At 40.2% G+C, this 23,997-nt stretch overlaps 1 protein-coding gene across 3 annotated transcripts; it reads left to right on the top strand.

Annotated features, from left to right (window-relative positions):
- Positions 1 to 1,258: 1,258 nt before the first annotated feature.
- TIAL1 (TIA1 cytotoxic granule associated RNA binding protein like 1) lies at positions 1,259 to 21,132 on the top strand. Of its 3 annotated transcripts, none has more exons than XM_083843481.1 (12): positions 1,259 to 1,585; positions 7,968 to 8,064; positions 11,807 to 11,956; positions 12,260 to 12,314; positions 12,627 to 12,714; positions 14,594 to 14,669; positions 16,898 to 17,006; positions 17,303 to 17,398; positions 17,485 to 17,569; positions 17,855 to 17,978; positions 18,466 to 18,605; positions 19,518 to 21,132. In XM_083843481.1, the coding sequence occupies exons 1-12, from the start codon at positions 1,557 to 1,559 to the stop codon at positions 19,633 to 19,635; spliced, it is 1,167 nt and encodes a 388-aa protein (XP_083699607.1). In that variant the 5' UTR covers positions 1,259 to 1,556; the 3' UTR covers positions 19,636 to 21,132. The 3 variants fall into 3 exon arrangements, with proteins under 3 accessions (XP_083699607.1, XP_083699608.1, XP_083699609.1); XM_083843482.1 differs by having other exon boundaries at positions 1,267 to 1,585; positions 11,858 to 11,956; XM_083843483.1 differs by lacking the exons at positions 1,259 to 1,585; positions 7,968 to 8,064; positions 11,807 to 11,956; positions 12,260 to 12,314; positions 12,627 to 12,714 and adding an exon at positions 13,805 to 14,130.
- The last annotated feature ends 2,865 nt before the right edge of the window (positions 21,133 to 23,997 follow it).

Here is a 23,997-nt window from a genome sequence, read left to right as displayed (position 1 = left end):
ATGTTTTTTTCTCAGAAGTTTTGAGGGAATAACAGAAAAGCAATGCGGTAAACTGAAAATTGATTCCAGTGTGCTCAAATATTTGTAATGCACGTAACCATAGCTTGTTGGCTGTTTATGTGTTCCCCTCAACATGAAGACTGGGTTTTGATGCACTGTTTGAACAGTTCTAGGCCGTTTTTGTCCAGCCTAACCTGCTCTCCTTTGTCAGTGTGAATTACGTGTCGCGGTGACGATGGTGCTGGCTCTTGGAAAATTTTCCAGTACTCAAGAAGTGAAGAGGGCAAATATGGTGTGTTGTTTTTTTTTTATACCCAAACACCAGCGCTGTGACAAAGGACAGAGCTTCCAGAGAGCTTCAGGAGACCACTGCTTAACATGCCGCTACCGAAATTGCCAAAAATTGCCTCAGGAACCAGGCTGAGGGACCTTCACCAGGCATTTGGGCACGTGTGCTACCAGCGCTGCCGGCGGGGCCTCCCTCCCTCAGCACCAGCAGCGTTTGATGGCGATTGCGAGCTGTACACGCGCTGTGGATATATACTGAAACCTTTCCAGCCGTGACTGAATGAAGTAAAACCAAGTAGCTGATGTAAATCACAGCCTGATTTACGTGGCCTTTTTGTGGCATTTCTGCTATTTGTATTTCCCTCCCCGCCTCCAAGTGCCGACCAAAAGCCACCCCTAGATCCAACACCTCACTCCCCAGCCCTGTGCAAGCCAGGGTCGGGGTGTCCCAAGAGGGCGTTTTGGGGTGTCCCAGAAGGGTGGTTTGGGACGTCCCAAAAGGACGCGTTGGGGCGTCCCAAAAGCGCAGTTTGGGGTGTCCCAAAACCACAAAGCCCGCGCTGGGGCGGAACACCCAAAAATGATTAATTTTAACCAGCGACAACAACACGCGGCGGGGACTTTTTATTCGCCGGGCGCTGCCAGGTTCAGCGCCCAGGACGCGGCGCTAATGAAGGGGGGCAATTAGCGGGGCCGCCACGCAATCCCCCTGCCCCGCTTCCCGCGCCGCCCGCGCTCGCCCCCGCGGCGGGGCGGAACGCGCGGCGCCCGGCCTGCGGCGAGCGGGGCCCGCCCTCGCCCCTCGCGCCGGGCATGCTGGGAGCGGTAGTTCCCTCCCCGCTCCCCCCGCTGGGCCGCCCGCGGCCGCAGGACTACAGCACCCAGAAGGCCCGCGGGAGGCCGAGGGCAGCGCCTCCGTCCCGCCGAGCTGTGCCCGGCCGCGACTACGATCCCCAGAGCGCCCCGCGGCGCGGCGGAGCGGCGCGGGCAGGAGCGGCCGGGCCGGCAGGGAGCGGGGCCGGCGGGGCGCGGCTGCGCGGAGCGCGGCTTCCTGAGCGGCTGGCGGCGGCGGCCATTTTGTGGTGCCTCTTCCCTCCGCCGAGCGGGCCGCGCCGTCGGGACCTGGCGAGGGGGCGAGAGACGGAGCGAGGGCAGCCGGGGCCCTCAGCCTCACCTTCCCTTCGGCTCCCTGCGCCGCGGAGCCGCCCCCCTCGTCCCCGTCCGGCGCTGCCCCCGGCTGCGGCTGCGAGCGGCGCTCACGCACCATTATGGAAGACGACGGGCAGCCCCGGACCCTGTGAGTGGGGACGGGGGTGAGGGGACGGCGGCGAGGGAGCGGGCTGTGAGGGGACGGGGCGTGAGGGGAGCGGGCTGTGAGGGGACGGGGCGTGAGGGGAGCGGGCTGTGAGGGGACGGGGCGTGAGGGGAGCGGGCTGTGAGGGGACGGGGCGTGAGGGGAGCGGGCTGTGAGGGGACGGGCGCTGAGGGGACGGGGCGTGAGGGGACGGCGCTGAGGGGAGCGGGCTGTGAGGGGGAGGTGGAAAACTGGGGGGAAGCCGAGGGGCCGCGGCGGTGCCCCGGGGTTTGGCCGGGTTTTCCGGGGCCGAGGGGGTCCCTGAGCCCCGTGTCGGGGTCCCCCTGGGGCCGGACCTGCCCCCCGTGAGGGCGGCCGCTGGTTCTGTAGGGCCGTGCGAGGGGCTGGCTGCGTGGTGGTGTCTCGGAACAGCGTGCAGTAACTTGGGGGCTGCCATCTGCTCGCTGTTCAAACACACACATTTGAGCTTTTTGTTGTTGCCGGCGAGTTGCGTGCCGCTCTGCTGGTGTGGCTTTGTTGCGCGCTGCGAACTTGTAGCGGGGGGCCCGTCTGCCTGAGCAGGCGTGAGCGCACAGGCTGCCGGGCGAGGTGGTTTCAGTCATCTCCTGCGTTTCCAGCTGCCGGGGCTGTGTGCTGTGCGAGCAGCACGGCGGCCGGGCTGTCCGGGTGAGAAGGGCACTCCAACACTCAACCCCCCGACAGTACGGCGCTCAGGCCGCCCGTATGTGAAACACAGCTCGGGACAGTGCCAACGCAATCTTTGTCTGTTTAGTTTTAGGGACAGTGGTTTTCAGAAAGGCTCTCAAAGATGTTCTGGATTGAAGGCCGCTTTGAAGAAACTACTGAAAACGGAGCAAAATAGCTCTGAATTGCTTAATTTGGTTTCCAGTACCAAAATGATGACTTGGCATTTGAGGCTTTCCGAGGCAATTTGTGTTGTTTTTTTTTCTCCTTCCTATGTCTCCAAAAGTTCTGTTAACTTGCTCATGATGTAGTAGGAGTACTTGCTTAGTCTTTGCTCGTGGAGATACTTAGTTTGAATAAATGCATCTTAAATACTCTAACTTTTTATGTTGACTGCTCTAGTGGTCTGACTTTGCTTGGCCCAAAGAGTGGAAGTGGTTCCCAGAGCGCCGCTTGAGAATGAGCGGGGGGAAAAGGGCAAAGGTGCTCCATGTTTTACTCGGGGCTCTTTTCTGGTACTGATCGGTTCCTCCTCCTTTTTTCTTTTGTTTAAAGAGCTATATCTAGACTAAACTTTAAAACGTTCCCTTACCGCTCACAAGTTTTGGCGCTGCGCTTGAAGTGGGTTCATCTTCCCCAAAGCATCCACCAATGGCCTGACTTAGCCTGTGGTCACTTGACATGGAAAAAAATTACATTTGTGCTAAGATGTCTGAAATGCCATCGCTACAGCTGCCCAGGATGTTTTATTGCACACATGTGACTCCCCATATAATTTGTCAAACTAATAACGAGCATATACATTCAGTTCCCAGTAGTTTTGTAGTAACCACAGTCATGCAGGGTTACTTTCCTAAAATTCTTTTAGGGCTGTTTTCATAAAACACAAACATTTTGCTGTAGCGTTGTTTCTTACGCCTCCCTCTTCTCCCTACTCGTATCTGAAATATATTTAAATTTGTAATCGCAAGTTCATATTTAAAGATTATTGTGCTGGGTAATAGTTCTCCCTTATATCTGTTATGATCTTCCATAGAAATAAAAGATGTACTGTCCTCAAGAGCAACTAATAATATTGTGAGTTGAACTCTTTCATTTAGTTTGTTTGTTTTTACAGGAGAAAGCCTAAGTAAAGAATAAATTGTTTGTGTAGCTGCTTGACCATGTGCATAAGCACTTGGCTGATAAGTGAAGCTTTATGGATGTATTTGCTGAAGGAATAAATGAAATACTAAAGAAAAACCTGTAGGGATTGCTTTGTTGTTCTCAGTTGTGGTAGGTCAGTGACGAACCTCTAAGAATTCAAAATATCTTCTGAGGCTTAATATAGAAAATAGACACCAGTTCCATTTTTTCTCATGTTTCATAACTAATAGGCCTTTATGGAGACGTGGAGAACAACATCCAGTGTTTTCTGCCAAAAACTTCTCCTTACTGCTTTGAACAATTTGCAGATAACTTGGGAAAGGTGGACTTCTGTGTCATGATTTTTGCTGGTGGCATGAGATCTTGGTCAGCACCCTTCAAGTCAAACATGGTACAGAAAATCAACAATGTGTAATTTTTTACTTTTTTTTTTTATGCGGGCTGTGAAATAAGCTACGGGCTTCTGAGTTCTTTGTGTAGAACTCTTGAAAGCTCTGTTTGCCATGGGCTTTGCTGGGTCTGTTTCCATCGTGAGCTGTGTCAAAGTCCTGTTTCTACTTCAGAGTGGAAACTAGGCTATCAGAAACTTCTGGTGCTGGTGTTTTCAGCTGCCAGGGACAACGGGAAGAAAAGTTCCCAATTTGCATGTTCTTATTAATGCTATCCGAAAAAGTGTCAGGAGCAGTCACTAAATACCTGTAAGTTGTTGCAGGTGTTGCCTTGCCGTGTTGTGCAGCAAGTACTGTGCACTTTAGACAGGATGCACAAGTCAGACCCTTCAGCTCTGAACCCAAAGCTGGATTCGCTTTTCTTGTGCACTTTCTTTCAGTTCAATCCTCTTGTAGAGGGGTATTATCTGTTAGTAGTCTACGGACTAGATTTTTCTTATTATTTTATTTCCTGTAGCTCGCTAGCACTACTCGGAGAGATGCTGCTAGAATTCGTAGGGATTTTTCACCCCAGCAGCGGCATTAGTCCTTATAATACTTTCTTCAGTAGCGCCTGCCATTTCTTGCATGTTGTCTGCATGAGTGTGAAGGCTTTTTTACTGTCTTTCATCAAAGTAGTATGTAGGGGAGCTTTTGTGGACCTAAAAGTGATGGCTGTAAATGTCCCTTTCTTCCTTACCCTAAGAGTTGAATTCTAAACTAATTGCTGCTATTTGCATCTCTTATTTTTTTTGTACAATTTTACAAGATCTCCAAACTTGAAATGCAGTTTCTTATTCTTTGTCTTGTCAGCAGCATTCAAGTATAGTATATTGAAACTCGTATCAGGGCATATTTGTGTGTGTGTGTGTTGTGTTTTTTTTGGTGTGTGCTTATTAATTGGTGTTTAAGTGCTTCAAACTTGCAGAAGGGAACAAACACGATTGCCTGTATGCAAAAAGCCACAACTTTTGCTGCCCTGTCACATTAACCAAGACAACAGCCTATAAAAGTATAGTAAGTGCTTATTCTCTGTTGGGTTTGATTTTTATTTATTTATTTATTTTAAGTCTGAATAATATATCCTGTAGGATGTAACAAACCAAAAGTATTGAAATACCTGGAAGAGCCTTTTGAAGGCCATGTGTTTTCTTTAGGTGTATTTCTGCTTACTTTGTTTTCACAAAGTAGAATAGAAAGTACTGTGTTATATCATGCATAAGTGGAGGTTAAAAGGGGGAAATTTGGGTGCCCCAGTAGTCTGGCGGTATGTGCCAGGGGATTAGCATCAGCTGAGATGTTTTATGTTTCCAGAAAGGTAAGGTTTCCGTTCCTAATGTGTTGAATATATTTCTTTCCTTAGAGATACACTGTTCAAACAAGGTACCTGGAGCTGTTTACTTGTGTGTTTTTTTCAGTAATCTTTAACTGTACTGCAGGAGGTAATGTTACTGCAATCTACTGAGTTAAAGACATGAAAGCAACCATCAAGTCCTCACCTTTAGTGTATTGTTTCAAATTTGTAGTGGTGTGTGTTCATGTGTTTTACACGCACCTGAAGAGATTTAGGTCTCTGTGGATGCTGTCATTGTCACACAAGCCTTTTATTGTGAAGTATTCTCAGTGTATTCAAGTTTCTGAGCATTAGCAAATTGTGAAAGGTATTGATGCTTTCTGATTATGGTAATGGTGAACATCAAGGCAGTATTTATCATATACATACAGAGAATTAAGGGACCATTAGGACTTTACATCCCCTTTGAATTTAGCAATCAGCTGGTCCAAAATTACTCTGCTCATTTGTTTTTTTATGCAGCCTGTTTCATAGCTGAAGGTTACGATGTGGCATCTTGCAGAAGACACGGTGGCATTGGAAAGCCACCTGGTATCTCTTCCAACAGTTAGCACAGCTTAGATTGATTAAATGGGTTTAGAAGGAACGGTTTTCCTGGCATTTTTGGTCAGGAATTCCAAAAGGAATTGTGCAGATTGTACTTCGGAAATGTAAGAACTCTGAAAAATGTACTAATATGTAGAAGGTGCTGAGACTTTGGCTTCCTGTATTGTTACTGTGTTCTTTGCTGTGCCTGACTTGGCAGTAGGGGTGTAGTTAAAAGGACTGCCCTGTGTTTCCTTCCCTGTCAGTGCTCCAGCTGTAGGGGTGCTGCTCAGGCACGCAGGTAGCTAGCCCTGCTCCACAACGTACGGGGCAGCAGCCGCAGGTGACAGGTTCCTGTCGGTACTGACACTTCCCGGAGCAGCTCTTGAAACCAGATCTTTCCATCGGATTTTAATAATATCTGCAAATGGTAGTGTTTCCACTTAAAACTGTTAGTGATTGGCAATTTTAACTTGGTGAATGATTAACGAGCTTAGTTAAGATTTCAGGTAGCAGTTAAACACTTAGCCAGATCTTCTACATTTTCAGAACAGGGAGTTGAAAAGTCCATGAGGCAGGCAGGTTGTCTTACACGGGGTCTTCCTCACTTTGGCAGGTCTTAACTTTACCAAAATGCTTCCTAACAATGCAGTCTACAAATGCAGCTTCCATTAGTGATGTCTCCTAATTCATGCATGTTTAGTAGGAAAGTAAAAATACACGAATGCATTTAAGGGACGTTTGTGTGTCCAGGTGGCATCCTGTAGGAAGCTCGCTCTGGATCTGGTGCAGCACTTCTCTCCTGACTCCGAGTTCGGAGCTGAGCTTTTGAGAGCATCAGCATAAAACCCTGTGAATTTCGTTGTGTGGTGTTCAAATGAAAACAAGCGGTGTCAGTTGTCATTTTGCTCGAGCTAAGCGGAAGTCCAGTTGTGGAGCACAGAAGCAGCTTTTAAGACTTTTACTCGGAGGGACGCCCATTAAGCGCGAGAAGCGCGCACAGCGCCGCACGGAGACGCGCTGGGCTTACGCATGGACTGAGAGCTGCTGGCTCGCGTTGGAGCTCACCGAAGTGCGTTAGCAGCTCCCACTGACTTTTTGTTAGGGGATTCTATAGTGGATCAGAGTGTAATGAATAAAATGTGTATCTTCTTTCAACAGATAAATACAGAAGTTGCGTTCTTGTTACTGGTTGTATTTGTGTACCTTATACCTTGACGGGCTTATTTTTGTAAAGTACGAATGCTCCTGGGCTGCCGATGTGGAGTTGTGCTGACATGACGTGCCTTTCCCTTACCAACTGAGTTTGATTCCAAATTGGGCATGCTTTTTTTAAAGGAGTTCTGTTTTGTATGTTTGACTTTTTCTGAGCCATCTCTGTGACCTGGTTTCACTTTTTGTGAGTGTTAAAACATAGCAGAGTATCTAGGAATGGTTCTAGAACTCAACTGTTGTGTGTGTTTGGTTGGTTTGGTTTTTTACTGTTTGTGTAATTGTAGGACTCTATCTAAACTTCACAAAAACAATTACAAGTTTTGGAATTTCTAAGGCTTTATAAATTAAAAAAAAAAAATTAGGAAGTGTGGGTGATATTAAAATAACATTGCTAAAATTGGGGGGATTTTTTGCAGAGGTGGCATCTGTTGAGCTAGATGGCATGGGGAGTGGTCCTGTGTTGCGGTGCTGCACAGATTGCCTTGCCTGTTGCTGAGCGGCCAGGTTTCCCACTTCAGGAAAACAGAAGAATTGAGGTGGTTGCTTGCAAGGCACAGCACGGTCTGTGTCCAACAGCTACTGTTGAAATAGGAGGCGTTAGCTGTGGGTTCATACCCAAATTAAAGTGGGCTTGATTAGATGCTCAGTGGGAAGTGAAGCTTAAAACATCTTTGCCCAGTTGGTCGCTTGTTCTATCCGACATTCCTGAGCAGCTTTCTTCCTGCTTGTGACACTTCTTTGAAGAAAGGGTTGGTGCTAGATATCGATGTCCAGTACTCACTCTGTTTCATGCTTCACATTCTCAGTTGTGCTGCCAACTTTTTAATTTAAAAAACACATGGATGTCGCGTTAAAGCTCTGTCATAAAATCATTTGTAAATAATGTCTTTCAATTTAAGATGCCTGGGATTCTAAAGGGAGATTTTTTCATAGTCATTTAAGGATTAAAAAAATTAACACTTTAAAAGGTGAAAATTTCTGGTTTAATTCTTTTGTTTGTTTCCTTGTGTAGCTATGTAGGAAACCTCTCCAGAGATGTGACTGAAGTCCTTATACTTCAGTTATTCAGCCAGATTGGACCATGCAAAAGCTGTAAAATGATAACAGAGGTAAGGCCTTTCACATCCAGAGGGGTAGCAACAATAATGTAATTTAGGGTAAAATTGTGGGGGCTTCTTTTGACATTACTGGTAATCTGTTTTTCTGGGGTCGATCTTGTTTATATTTTCTGATACCTTTTTGCAGAAGAGATCTGTTGTTGAGCACAGTCCTGTACTTTTGCTGGTGGCCCTGCCATATCTGCTCTGTCAACTGATGAGATTCTGCTTTAATGTAAAGGATTGTTGCGCTCTCTTTTCAGAACTGTCTTGTTCTGATAATCAAAAAACTTTCTTGTTTCCAGTGTTATTCATGGCTATTTTTTCCATTTTAGACTTTATCTGAACATGAACAGTCAAAAATTCTTCTAAATAACTTCTTCTATTCCTGAGCCTCTTCTTCTTTAAATTGGAGTAGGTCTTGTCTGCACTAGTCTGTTCTTAAATGAAATTTTTCTTAGAACAAAATTTCCTTAGTATCCCAGATACGGTTTTTATATAAAGTGTTGGTAAGTATTAATACTTTCTTCTCTCACGTTTGTAAACACTGATACATTTAGGGTTGGTAGCCATTTCTGTGATCTTCCTGACATATCCTAGGCAACTTCTTGCTGCCTAATGTTCTTCCCTCTTTCTTCATTTATAACCTACAAGCTTCTAGCAGGCAGGGACTAATCAGAACTTTTGCTAGTTTTAATTTTTGGTTCTTTTTTTGCGTGCTCTTGTGGTTCCTACTAACTTGTTATTACAGATTTCTGAGTACAGTCGCCTTTTTTTTTATCAGGAACATTAATAAAAATATTAAGTATGCCTGGTTGCAAGACTCATCCTCTTAGGAACACCACGATAGTAACTCTTCAGTTATCTGCTTTTCCTTTCAATGTGGCATGCTGCTTTTTTGTTTTTAGCCACAAATTAACTTGATGCTTGTTTAATCACTCTCATCTTTGTCTTAACTAGTAATTTCTCACGTGGCACCTTTATTAAAGCTTTCTAGGAAGGTAAGAGTTCTGCCATGGTTGTTGGAGAAAGAAGAGAAGAAAATAGCGTGTGTTACAGAACACTCTTGGTAGTTTTGCTCTAGAGAAATGGTGATTGTCACATACCCTTCAGAAATAGGGTACTGCCACTGGCTGGGTGAGAGATGTTGGCGTCACTCTGATTTGCTACGAAGTGGATGAGAAATTCCAATGCTTATTTTATTTTGCATAACCACAGAAATCAGTGAGACAGCTTTATGAAATAAATGTGTAAACAAAAAGCCACTTGCAGCTGGGTTCAGGTGTTAGGAGGTGAATGTACTCGGCTGACCTTAGCACCTGTCACCAAGCAGGGTACCAGGAGTGCAATGTTGAGAAGTTCAGCACCCATTTACTCAGTGCGCTGTCTGCCCTCACTGCCCCAAAGCCACCTGATAGACTTCACAAAGAAGGGAGGGTAGAAGAAAGATCTTAATAAGAGGGGAATTCATATTTGAAGATAGAAAGGGCAGCGTTTTTCACCTCCGGAGTACCTAGGAGGGGTGTTTTGTTGCATCCTTTAGGGTGTGTTTGCATTTCAGAGGTACTGTAAACTGTGTATTTATACTACTGGAAACGGGTTTTGATATGGAGCAATGCCCTATAATTACTCTCCGGTTCAAAGAGTGAATACATGGAGAAAATAAAAGGGAGGACAGTATCTTTTTCAGGTAGAGTTGTAAACCTGTCAAAGTGATAACCATAAACAGTGTGAACTACAAATGTTAGGTATGCCTTTACCTGTGTACTTTGAAGGTTTTAAACATTTTTGTATAGTGTGTTAGTTGTTCAGGTATTTAAAAAAACAAAACAACAAGTTGTTTACAGTCACACAAAGGAATATGCTTACACCTTGAAACTGACTACCCAGGTAACTTCAAGTGGTTGGATTCTAGACTGGAATTGGCCTGCAGCTGTTGTGCTTGTAACTGTCGAAGTGCCTGTTGACATTGTCCATCCTTCTAATCCCTGCATTTTAAACTTTTCACAGATGCTGTTACATTTAAGCAGTTCTTACCTGTCCATTGTTACTACTTCAGTCAGTCGAGTTTATACCTGAGTGTTTTCCTTTTGTGTTTTTTTTTCCTCTTCAGCTGTTTGCATCAACTGTTTTTTTTCACTCACTTTTTCCCTTCCCTCATTTGCAGAAGATGTGGCATGGACATACTAAGTGGCTAGAGTTTTCAAGTGTTTATTCTGGGAGCACATATAGTCAGCAGGTGGTGTGACAAGCATTTGCAGGTATCTTGAACACCTAAAGATCTTGGCCTCTAAAACAGAGGCTCTTATGTTCAGACCAGTTCTTAGAGCAAAGAACACCTCCTCCCAATCTGAAAGTAACGTTGGATGCACTTCAGTTGAAGCATGAAGTGCATTAACTTGTAGTTTCCTAAATCTTGTGTTCAGCGCAGCAGGAATGTAGTATGAGAAGAGGGGTGAATTAAGGCTCACTGTTTTGGGGCAGCTGGGATCGAGGTACTTTCAGAGTACTTCAGGGCTCTCCTGACTTAAACTCCTGTTTATAGTCTCAGATACATAGTCTGTCACCGCCTGTTACTTTGCATGTTAGAACACCCAGTACTGCAAGTGTTTAGAAGGATGACTTCGGACTGCTTTATCATTTTAGGTGTATAAAGGCCTCGTGAGCAGTTTGGCTATTAGATCTTCATAGCTTCCCTTGTTCAGATCTAGACAGAGCTGTGTTTGAGGAAGTACAGTCCAGTTTTACAGGACAGAATTTGGTTTTCTTTATCCATATATGCTTGTATGAATCTTCAGTAGTTAAATAGTAAAAACTGATGAAGGTCTACTGGTCTACTCTTCAGTTAGTGCTGTGATCTGACACTGGTGAAAGTTGATGTGGAGGAATAATGATGCCAAAACAGTTGTTAGACCCTTCCTTGTCCATGCAAGACATAAGTTTAGTTTTATACTCGTTTATTGTCTTCTGGTCTGTGTACACGTAGCATAGTTATTGCAGATATTTTGATATAAGGCCCTAGCTCTTGTACTTCTGACATTTGGGGGGGGTGGGGGTTGGGAATTAAAGTCCAGTGTCTCGTAGTTGTGTCTACTTGATCAACTGTTCTGAAGGCTTTCGTGTTCTTTGCTTTTCATATCCTGGTTTAGGGAGCTTTATTTGTTAGTTTTTTTTAAAGAAGATATAAGTCAGCCTACAAAAGCAGGTTATATCCAAGATGCAAGAGAATAGCAATCAGTTAAGTAGTATCTTCCCCCCTTGATCATTAATTATTTTGACCCCTTTTTAAGGGATGTTTCCCACTTGTTAGGTGTAACGTTTTTCACTTGAGGCCAAGAATATGCAACCTCTGGGTTGCGGTCTACTAATGATTTTCAGGCAAATAAGAGGAAAGACTTCTTAAGCATGAGGAGAGAGAAAATTGGTGAAAGTGTATGTGGGGAACAAACCTTTCAAGCTATGAGTATGTATTGGAGGCAGAAGACTATATTTGTTCTTCTCTCTACTCTTCCCCTTTTCCCTCCTCTCCATCCAGTCTGCAGATCACCTTTCTGGTAGTTGAATTATTTTTAGTTCAGTACTGAGACCCCATATAAAGTAAACAATGCTTCAGAAATTGTTAGACCACTAAGAAGCCCATCTTAAGAATTCTTACATTTAAGTGTAATTTCAAAGGCTATTTCATGAATCTAATGCAAATCATTCTTAACGTTTCTAGCTATAAGTAATATATTTTCCTGGATTTTCTTCTCAGCAACCCGATAGCAGAAGGGTCAACTCTTCTGTTGGATTTTCTGTTTTGCAGCATACAAGCAATGACCCTTATTGCTTTGTGGAATTTTATGAACACAGAGATGCAGCTGCTGCATTAGCTGCTATGAATGGGAGAAAGATTTTGGGAAAGGTAAGTTGTTTACATTGTAATCTTAATTTTAAGGGAAATAAGTTCTTGTAAATAAATAAACCTATGGGAATTTTTTGTTAGAGATGTTGACAATGATTAAATATTATTAGAATAAAATACTATTGATTTAAAAATAAAAAAAAAAATCTTATTTAGGAAGTATTCTTTACTTTTTTTAAAGTGCTACAGTCTTTTATATTGAGCGATGATTTTTAAACATTGACAGTTGTAACCAACCCTTAAATTAACTTATAAAATGTAAGAGTTTTATGAATTTATACTAAATCTTATACTTGTTTTCAGGAGGTCAAAGTAAACTGGGCAACAACACCAAGTAGCCAGAAAAAAGATACATCCAGTAAGTAAAGTAATGGCACAGTATTACTTCTACACAAATACTTAATAACATGTGGTAGTAATTGCCATAAACGCATTTAAACATAACTTTTCTCCTTCCCATCTTGTGTTTAATAGAACTTTGCAAACTAATTCTTCTGTTTTCTGCTTTACAACTGGGGAAACTGGAGTGGACACGTTTAGTTGCTGCTGCTCATCGAGTGGAATCGTGGGCGTTCCTGGTTCCCAGTGCTGTACGCAGAGCATCACTTTCTCAGGAGTTAAAACTGTAGATAGCAGTGAAATATTTGATTAGTAAATTATTTATTTTCAGATCACTTCCATGTGTTCGTTGGGGATTTAAGTCCAGAAATAACAACAGAAGACATCAAGTCAGCATTTGCTCCTTTTGGTAAAATATCGTAAGTATCATAATAAACATTGCCAATATTAGTTAGAAAATCTGACAGTAAAAATGTGGTTCTGATTTGAAATGTTACTTCTTATCTTTTAGATATTTTTTCTGATGTTAATTTCTTTGTGTTGGGTGGGCAGTAAAGAGGGATTGTCTTTTTATCTTGGTATTCATATCACTTGATGTATATACAATAATGTAATTGTGCTCCAGTTTTGCTGAAAGGGATATGCTTTTAACTTTATATACTAATATCTTTCAACTTTTTATTAGAATTTAATTACTGTTTCTAAGTGTGATTTTTTTTTTATTGTTCACAATGTGTACAGAATAGTGACTTTATAAGTGGTATATGTTGCACCTTTGCCATATTTTATATGCATTCATACTGCGTTTTATAGGCAGTATCGAACGCTAGGCAATTAAATAATTTTATGAAGCAGATTGTTGTAGAACTTATGAAAATCTGAAAAAAGCTAATATTGAAATTTCAATTACTTTTTTAGATATGAAGAATTAAGATAATAATATTTAAATTAAAAAATGTTGGATTTATAATATGTGCACACTTCTGCCAGTTGAGAGAGTTTCTTTACACTTCTCTCAGAAAATTCAGGTGATAACAAATCATCTGGAGTTTCAATTGAACATATTTAACATTAAAAGAATGCTTGTGAGTTCTAAAGTATATATTTAAGAGCACTGCTACAAAAAAATTTGTTAATCTGTTACCAGCTTATTTTATAGAAATCCTTTAAAGTTGCACATGAACTTTTTTGTACGATTTTACAGGAATATATTTCTAAGAACAAAATTTTTATTTTTCTCTTGTTCTGTACGCATATTTTTAAATGAATCGTAAATCTTACCTCTGCTATTTTGTTTACTTTGCTTTTTGTCTCTTAATGTGGTAAGTAGTACTGTTTAAAAATCGATATAAAGAGAATAATTCAGGTTTCTGTTTCTCAATCTATATTTATACCTGAGACCTGCAGTTTTTCTAAAGTCCAAGTCACAATTAAAAGTAATAGCATTCTGGTTATTTTGCAGAATTGCTCATAAGAATGGACAGGATCTTGAAGGCTAACTGCAAGGAACTGTGCACACTGGAACTCAGTTGTAGATTTTTTCTCATTTCTATTTATTCTTATTATACATTATTTATATATACATATTTTAGTATTTACATTTTAACATTCTATATTCAGTGCAGTTCTATATTTCCAATCATTTTAACTTACTCACTAAAATTTCTGTGTAAATTTGTTGTTTTCGTACTGGTGTGCTTAGCATTGTTGTTAGTTTTATTCTCCTTTCTTAAATTTCTGAAAATGTCAATTTTTCAAAATTTACAGCTGCCCAAACTCCAAAATGATGGTAGAGAATTGACCAAGAAAAATAAAGAAATCTGTTAACAGGCCATGTATGCCTTTTAATTCCTATTTTTTCCTCTTTTTCGATTTTTTTAATATTTCATATATTTTGTATCACTAGGCAGAAGACATTTAACTATTTAGAAAATGCATGGTAAATTAGATAGAATTGTTACAGTAATTTATAGAACAGTAAACCTTAGTGGACCCTAGCCAATAGAATATTAGAAAAGGAAATTCTGTTTCTCTTATACTTCCAATTTGAACATTCTAGTCTTAGCCAGTATAGGTTATGTGGATAGGTTGCATGTCTATTACATGTTATTTTTTTTGTCCTACTGCTTTTTTCTAACAGGTAAAGAAGCAATAGGGAGAGTTCAGGAATGACTAGTTTTAGGGCTAACTGAATTTATAAGAAAAATTATGCTCACAATACAGTGTGTGTGGTTCCTTTTAGTTTTTATTTCGCTGGTTGTTAATATTGCCCTCATATAGCTGTGCTTCTTTTCACAGGGATGCACGGGTAGTTAAAGATATGGCAACTGGAAAGTCAAAAGGCTATGGTTTTGTATCTTTTTATAACAAACTGGTGAGTAATCACAATGTAAATTTAAAATAATTGCAGATTTTTCCTCTTTTAGTTTTTCCTGTTTATATATTCACTACGTAACAGACTTTCTCAGGGGAAATTTGGGTTTAGGAGACAGTTTAATCAAACTTCCATTATTTGTGGTAAGGGATGAAAGAATTATGAAAGAATTTAGATGACTGCAATGGGGCAAGAACGTTCTGAAGAAAGATTCCAGAATGTAGAAAGCTTGTTTGGGTGTGTTAGAGTTTGGCTTAGTCTGTTGAGCCATCTCTTGTAGAACGAGTGGAGTGTCTAGTCCTGGGTCTAGCGCTTTGGGATGCTGCACTTTGGGTCTGCTAGCTGAGGCACCGCACCTCGTCCACTGTCGTTTGGTGTGGTAGGGTAGAAGCCCCGCAAAGTGAAGCTCTGGAGCCCTCAGTCCCAAGCTGTGCACGCAGTTACGCAGCAGGGCTTGGTGTTCGGCAGGCTTAGGTTCACACCAAAGCTCAGTCTTGCTGGGGACCTAATGCTGCCGCGTGCGTGGCGTACACTAAAGTATAGCTGAACTTGCTTCCTTGAGCTCTGCAGCTCAGTAAAATGTCCTACTACTTATAGCAATACAAGAGCCTCAGCAAATCATTCTTGGTAATTCTGAAGTTAATTAAATAAATGTATGGAAATGATTTGGAAAACTGAGTTGTGTTTATTCAGAGATACGTTTAGGACAGCATGAGGTGGTTTTCCTTACCCATTAAGGTCTTAATGCACACCACAGTTATGAGAAAATTAAACTGCTGCATTGGACTGGAACAGTTACGGCATGGTCTCGGTTCCATTTTTGTTGTAGCTATGATCATCAAGACTAGCAGTGAGATGAATTTGAGCTGGTTTGATTTCCTAGTCAAGTTGGAAGTTACTGTGTCTTGGGAGCAAGGGTGCAAGTTTTTTTTATTGGTGTTCTCATAAATTCATCATTGTATTTATGTATTGTCTTCAAAATGACCACTGTGTATTAGTAAAAGAGGAAGATCAAGGTCCTGAGTCATTTGTATTTGAGATAAGTCTGTCCTGAAAGCAGTCAGTGTGGGGCAGGGAGCTGCAAGCCATTCACCTTTAAATTGTCTCTGTGTTCCCTTGGTCCCTTGTGCTTTACTTCCTTTCTTAAGCTTTGTGCCCTTGGAAAAGCATTTCAAGCATATGTACTATTTGCTCTGCCTCTCTTCTTTCAAAAGAGTTGGGGGGGAAATAAAAACGATTGCTTCTTGCAGAGTTAGCAAACGTTTCCTTTTTTACAATGTGAGCTTAGAGATTGTCTTTTAGCTTATATTCAAGATAAGGTGTTAAGCCATGTGGGCCGTGGACTCTTTGTTTTTTCTGGGTGTTTGTGTGTTGCATACATACAATGACTTTAACACTTACAGAAGGTATGTGTGAGCGTAGACTGCTTTGTAAATTGCATACCTTCAAAGGGCAGAAGAGAGGAAGGGGTGGGGGTGGAGGGGCAAATAACAGGAAACTGCAAGCTCAGTGGATTTCTATCCCAGCATTAGTGTGTTTTATTAACATATCATTCAGCCTTCCCTGAACTTACAACTTTTCTCCCTAAATCTACCTAAACTTGGCCTATTACATTGAGTGCCTGTTAAGGTTCTAGAAGGCCACACTCAGGCATTTTTATTTTATATCGTGTCTTCTGCAGCATGTACTTTGTCGTATAAACTTTAGTTGGGTTACAGCCAAGAAATTTCTCAGTGAGGGATTTTGATGATTAAAAAGTCTTTCTTCACTTTTCATCTGTTACTATCAGATATGCTTTTGTGTGTTATGTTCTTGGTGATATAGTCAATTGGCAAAATCATTTGATTTTCCATAATTAAAACTGTAGTCCTTTCATTTAAATAGTTGCTTCTGGCATCTGTATGACCCTTGCACTTTTTTGGGGCAGCCATCAAAGACTGATATACTACCTTTACACAAGTATCTGTGTGTATGTGACTGTAGTTGGCTTTGGTTCTGTGTAAAGAACATGGAAGAGGGGGAAGGCTTTACTAAATTGCTTGTCAGGGCCTTCCTATGTAACACTTGTCTTGATGTTACTTGATTTTGTCTGCTTACTAGGTAGTTTTTTCAGAATTTCATGTACTTTTTAGCAGTTGGTGGAATTAACTGACAACTAAATCTTATACACAGGCTTATACGTACTTCTTATTTGTATGTATTAGTAGTCTTTATTTTCATCTCTTTAGGATGCAGAAAACGCTATTGTACACATGGGAGGCCAGTGGCTGGGAGGCCGTCAGATCAGAACTAACTGGGCAACACGGAAACCACCAGCCCCCAAAAGTACACAAGAAAGTAAGACCTTTCTGTAAAGTTATGTTGCATTTGCTCTCCTGCATGGCACTGTTAAATGGAGGAGTGAAACAGCGTTGCCACAATCATGTCACTTAATTGAATATCTAGTTTGGCTTCCAGATCTTAAAGAATAGATTTTTCTGCTATGTTAAGTCAACATAGTGGTGGCACTGCTGCTCTATCATAAAATATTGGATGTTTATTAAATGCATAATTCGCACATCTGTACGAGGTAAGTATCTGGGACTCTGGTTACTGCTAGCCTGATGCTTAAAAGCAGCCTTCTCTCTTTCTAGATAATACAAAACAATTGAGATTTGAAGATGTAGTAAATCAGTCGAGTCCAAAAAATTGTACTGTTTACTGTGGAGGAATCGCTTCTGGGCTCACAGGTATGATTTGTTTTACTGCTTCTTTAATTGCTGAAACTTTCTGGACACCAAGATGGCTACTAATTCAGAAACGTTCCGTCTTGTAGATCAACTTATGAGACAGACTTTTTCACCGTTTGGACAGATTATGGAAATCAGAGTGTTTCCTGAAAAAGGTTACTCTTTTGTCAGGTATGGACAAAGGACAAGAAAATCTGTGATTTTAAGGTAGTACTGTTTCATCTTTCTCTAATTTTACTTGAATGAACTTCAGCTGATGCCTTAAAAGCTGTTGCCTTATGTTCATAGAAAAATTTGGAACTTTTAAGCAGCCACCAATCTTTTTACTTGTAAAGATGAAAATCTGTTAAAGCAGATCTTCTTCTCTGGATTTTCCTGTATGTATGGAGTCACTTTTTTAACAACCCACTGAAGGGACTATGAAGCATAACACTAGTTTGTTTTTACCTTCTTTAGATTTTCAACCCATGAAAGTGCAGCACATGCTATTGTTTCAGTTAATGGAACCACAATTGAAGGACATGTTGTTAAATGTTATTGGGGTAAAGAATCCCCTGATATGACTAAAAACTTCCAACAGGTAATGGCATTTTAACCTTTTTGTGTGTTCTTATATTTGTATCACAAAAGCAATCAATTATCTGTAATGCATCCCAACTATAATAGCTCAATGTTGTAGTAGCATTCTTATGAAATTCCGTGTTCTGTCTCAGTTATGTTCCAGTTGTTCATCAAATTGGGCTAGTGATTTTGGTGGAATATCTGGTACTGTCTGCTAGATATGATTCAAGATAGGGAGAAACTTGGAGGTAATTCTGGTTCATGCTAGCCCTCTTACCGCGGACTAGTTGACCATCCAACCAAACATCCCTTGGTATTTAAAACACGTGTGCGTGCACACTCTCAGTACGAGGATCTAATTAGGTCGCAGTGCTGTCTCACTTTTCTGATTTTACTATGACTAAATAGCCAGCGTGACTGACAGTCAAAAGTGTTGCCTCTAGCAGCTGAAAAGGAATATAATCCACCTCTAGAACCTGAAGTGCTAAGAATTTTTCTCTCCTTAGGTGGATTACAGTCAGTGGGGGCAATGGAGCCAAGTATACGGAAATCCCCAACAGTACGGGCAATACATGGCTAACGGGTGGCAAGTACCGTCATACGGAATGTACGGCCAGGCGTGGAATCAGCAGGGGTTTGGAGTAGAGTGAGTAATTGTACTTAACTTTTTTTTTTGTAGAGCGTTGCAGTAATGTTGTGTCTGAGCTTCAGGCTCATTTGATTCAAGGATTGCACAAGGTGTCAAGCCTTGTTACGTGCTAAAGCTTATGTTTAATGATTACCATGGACCAAATAGTGGGGTGAGTCACTCTGGCTTGTTCATGATAAGACATTTTGTGCACATGGGTGTCTTGAGACTCAAAGTTAACAAAAACTGCCTCTGTGTTAGAGTTTCAGGTGGTGGTCTTGCCTGTTACCTAAAAATTTGAGATTCTGACTTGTGGTGGTGAATACTGGAGAAGTCTAAACCGTGGAGCCCTAGTGTTTACCAAAGGGTTTGTGACTGAGGAGAAAAGAAACTACATAACGACATTTTAACTTTTGCGGTTTCAGAATTTGACTGGACTCTTAATACCTGAAACCTTCACCAGAGTTCACCAGAATTTTTTTTGTTTTAATACACTTCTAAAATAACTTCTTTTGTTTAATTTCTCATAATGTTTAATTGGCAAGAGATGAAGCCCTGATAAACTTATCAGTGGTACTTATGCCAATTAGGTGTTGGGGATTTTTTGCATTTCTGCATCACTGGTGTGGAATTACAGACACATGCCTGTGTTCGTGCCTTTTGGAGGTGGTGGTTCTGTGTAACTAGTATCCAATACTCCCCCCCCCCTTAAAGCTTAAGGCGTTTTCAGAAACCACATGTTGCAGCATTGTAGCCTGGTATAAAAGGCTTCTGAATTACTCATAGAAGAATAAAATGTTCTATTTTGGTATAAATGGTAGCGTAGGAAGTGTGTTTTATGTTCTTTTTTTAGTCTGTTGACTTGTAAATAACTTGACTAGCTTGCATGATTTTTTTCTTTTATTTTTTCTTTTCCTGTTCCTTTTTAAGCCAATCTCCATCTGCTGCCTGGATGGGTGGATTTGGTGCTCAGCCTGCACAGGGACAAGGTGCTCCTGTAATACCTAACCAAGCTGGATATGGTATGGCAAGCTACCAAACGCAGTGAGCTGGGACTCTGTTTAAAAGTGTGTATTTCATGATAGGCTGCAGTTTCCAGTGATGCTCTGAAGACTGGAATGTAGACAATGAAAAAAAGAAAATATTTATTTTAAAAATGGAAATGTTTGGAACCTTTAGCACAGCTTTGCTTTGGTGAAGGACACAAATGTCTTCTAGTTCTGCCTTTTTAAGTTTTTGTTCATGATGGATATGAACATGTTTTTCTTTGTGTACAAAAAATTAAAAATAAAGTCAATAAAGACAATTCTGACTACAAATTTTGATATAGTAGGAGAAATGGCTAATGAATTTGATCCTTAGGTTACCATTCCATTTTTTTTGTTCTGTCTTCAGCGTTTTATATCACTGTGCTTTTTAAGAGAAATGACGTTGAAAAACAGCAAGTTGCTTTTAGTTGAACACACATCCTGAAATAAACTGTGGACCAATCGTTACAACCTGCTAGACAGTATTGGTTTTTCAAGAAACCTATGGACATCGCTCTGAAAGCATACGTAGGTCTTGGAATAATTTTTTTAAAAAAATATTTAATTTTTCTACATGCTTAAAGAAAACAGAGTATGATACAAAGAATAGTTCGGTCTGAAATGAAAAACAGTACTGTCTGAGTTATTTCACATAACTTCTGTCCACATTCAGGCACATATTAGAACTTTTCAGAGCTGGTTTGCTTATTAAGATTGTAGGAATTTGCATTTAATTTTGAGAATTAAAGAAGTTTTTTGCAGGTATGTTGTTTGTATTCAAATCAGACAGTCATACTTGTACTTTTACATAAAGTTTGAAGGCTACACATTGTAAATATTTCATAATTACAGTGTTTCAAAAGCATGCTCAAACATAGAAGTAGCAATGTAATTATTCTAAGTAATACTTAATATACTCTACTGCTTTAAATGCAGTAGATTGACAAGAATGTGCAAGACTGACATTTCCAAAGTTGGCTATTATGTAAAGTTACATAAAGAACTATAACAAAGAGCCTTAATTTTAATTTCATAAATCTTTAATGCATCACCTTTTTGTCATTAGAAATACGATTTTTTTGCTTTACATTATTTGGTATGTAAATACCTTGGTTAACAACCTTGTAAACCTATTTCAAGGTTATTATAAGTTGTATAGTATCTTGAGTGTTTTGAAAAATCTTGATGTTTTTTAAGTCTAGAAATATTTTGCCCAAGAATTTTTTAACAAGATTGTTAAAAACATCTTATTTTAGAGAATATTCAATGTGCCATTTGGTAAATGGAGATGCAGTTGAAACAGTACACTGAGTTGTGACTTATTTTTAATTAAAGTTTTTGTCTTTATGGGTGGTTTGCATGTGATGAACCTGTACAGAGGCTGGGTTGTTTGTGTACTGAGTGTGTAAATGGATAAATCATGAAGATGTTTAAATGGTATACTTGGGTTATTTCTGAATAATTTTATGGATACATTGATATAAACTGCCTCAATAAATTTGAAGTTGAAAATGAATGTAAGTTAGATATAAGTACTGTCTCTTACCTATGACAGCTAGGGGGTGCAAATGTTTCAGCTGTATTCAGAAATACACAGAGGCAGCACAGTTAAATGTAGGATTTGCAGTGGTAGTCCAGTGAAGCAAACTTGCATTTTGAAAAAAATTGAATGTTTGATTTTTAGATGCTGTAGTTCTAAAGGAGTGTTTGAGAAGCTGCATATTTTATCTTTTCTGTTTCTTTCCGTGCAGGTGTTGCAAGTTGGAATTGATTTTGAAATAGAAACTTGCAGTTTTGTTAAACCCAGCCAGGTTGTGCAATTAACAACACTTAATGCTGTAGCAAATGACCTGAGTTTTTTCTTCCTCTCCTACTTGACGTGTTTAATAGTACCTTGAATTTTAGATCAGGTTGAAAGTGAGATATTTTGGAAGAGCGATTTAGTCAGTTGAACCAACTGTACTCAGAGATACTTGCAACTCCAGGCTTCTAATGCATGCAATAATGACTGAAGTTAGCGTGGAACCATAAGTGCTTGTGATGACAGAACTGGCCATTTATCTCTGTTTCTCCTTTATCATGTGTGTTGTGTTCTTTTGCTGAAGTTAGGAATCTCATCCACAGGACTCTTGTTTTTTCTATAAATTTTGTATATATGTGTATATCTACGCGAGGATCGGCCTATACATTGTAGTTTGGAAAAAAGTCACAAGTAAGTCTGCATTTTTGTTAAACTCATCTGGTTTCAAAAAAAAAAAAATAATCATGAGTTAGTAGATCTGTGAATTTGCAAATTTCTTAGGGTTTCTTAGACTTCACTTGAAATCCGGGGTTTCTACGTAATTCTAGGTGTTTGAGTTCTGACTGTTCTGGATACATGCTGGTGTGTAAGCAGTATGATCTTTAGGCGCTACTGAAGATTCAGGTGTTGCAAGTACATTGCCACGTATTGCCCATATTAGTGGGCGTAAGTTTAAGGCAGTGATCTTTCAGGTCTCAGTATGGACATCGCTTTAAATCTGATTAAATAACATGCCTGCTGCAGAGCTGGGCGTTACCCGACCTGTGTTTCAGGATGACAGATAGGATATACTTTCTCATTTGAGTCTTTTCTCCTTGGTTTTTATACGGCTGTTCTTTTAATGGTGATATTTCTTCGCAGACTACTCAAGATACGGGAGTCTCCAGTGTCCTTTAATGTTTCTGTAGCACTGCGAGGAAGAGTTGTAATTTGGATTGCTTTCAACTCAGTAGCGTTCATAAATGCATTACTGACAACTTTTTGGCACCAAAGAGCCTCTTGCACCATACTGCTTTTATGAATGACTGTTACACTGTTGTAATTTCTCTAACTACAGAAATCAACCACTACCTAACCCCTTACCGCTAGGATTTGAATTTCGAAAAGCATTGATTTATCATGGTTTACGTTGATGCGTGCAACCTGAAGCAAGGTTGTAATCTGCACTTGCAGAAAATGTTCAATAAAAGTGAAACATGATAAAGGGCTTATCCTCTTGTCATCTGTCAAAACATTGTTCCTCTTGGCTGTAAAACTGACAACAGGTATATAAGGCTGAACTTGTAAACTATGCACTTGAAACCATGTAAAAGATATTTACAATTTTTCATGGAGAGCCAATTTGTATTTTGCAGAGTTGCAGTAGGAAGGCTGTACATCTAAGGTTACGTGTAGCTTTTCATCAGTCCTGCCTCCTTGTGTATACTTCAAATTATATTCTTCCTGCAGAACCTGCTTCCTTAGTAAGTTAACTTCATAAGACAGCTGTTCACTGTGTCAGAACCATTTCTCATTTCACTCACCAAAAAAACCTCACAGTGAATAAGGCTGAGTTTTGAAGAAAACGAGTGATTTGTTTTTCTTGTGCTTGTACACAAGGAAGCAGACTTAAACTGTATGGACATAATTAGTGTCTGATGCTTCTTATCTGACTGTTTTTGAACAAGGGCACAGGTCTTTGTTATATGGAACTGTTCCTGGTCAGCAATAAAAGATTTTGTTGCACTGTTCATACATTGCAAGATATAGGCAATTTGTTGTTCAACGTGCTTCAAAATGGATGGTGTTTGAAAAGAACTAAAGGTCTTGTTTCAGCTTGAATCTTCATACACACATATATATATGTCTGTATGAAGATTCATATGCATACATATAGGTAGACACAGTGTTATTCTGGATAGCTGTTTTGATAGCAAAAGGAAAATGTTCTTATGAAACCAAACATCTATTCTGATCATATGGAGTGGTGCCTGTTCAACATTGGCAGACCTAGGGGTTTCACTATAGAATGTTTCTGTTCATAAAAAGGCATCTGAAAAGCAATAGCTGCTGGAGGGGGTTTTGTGATGTGTGATTTCAACCAACTCATGAATCCAGTTGATTGCTTTTTGAAAAAAAGTAAAAGAATTAAAAAGGTGCTTGTGTTCTTCAGTATTTGTCACCTGGATGAAATCTCTTTTCCCCTTCCTACCATCACTTCACGTCAAAGACAATGTTCAAAATGTTTTCTGAATGTTTTACTTTAAAAAGAAATAGGGCTTCATGATGATGAGTAAACACTGATTCTGTCATCTTCCTGGGGATACATACTGATCTAGATCATGGATGTGGATGACATGCTCTGTGCTCACTGACATTTAAAGGGTAATGTTTCAGAAAGTTTTGAGTCGACATTAGTAATGATTATTTGAATACAAGTTATTTGTGCTTAAATACACAGCCGCTCATGCTTTGAGTAAAGCTTGTCTGAACCTTTTTGGTTATTAAAAGTACTGCTGATAAGCTGTGAGAAGAGACATCGCTTTACCTTGTTTCTTAGTATTCAAGCTGTCATTCATTAAGACACCTAAGCTGCAGTCTT

This window comes from Anser anser, assembly GCF_964211835.1.
Source record: "Anser anser genome assembly, chromosome: 7".
Classification (NCBI taxonomy): domain Eukaryota; kingdom Metazoa; phylum Chordata; class Aves; order Anseriformes; family Anatidae; genus Anser; species Anser anser.
This window is presented reverse-complemented; position numbering and strand designations above follow the sequence as displayed.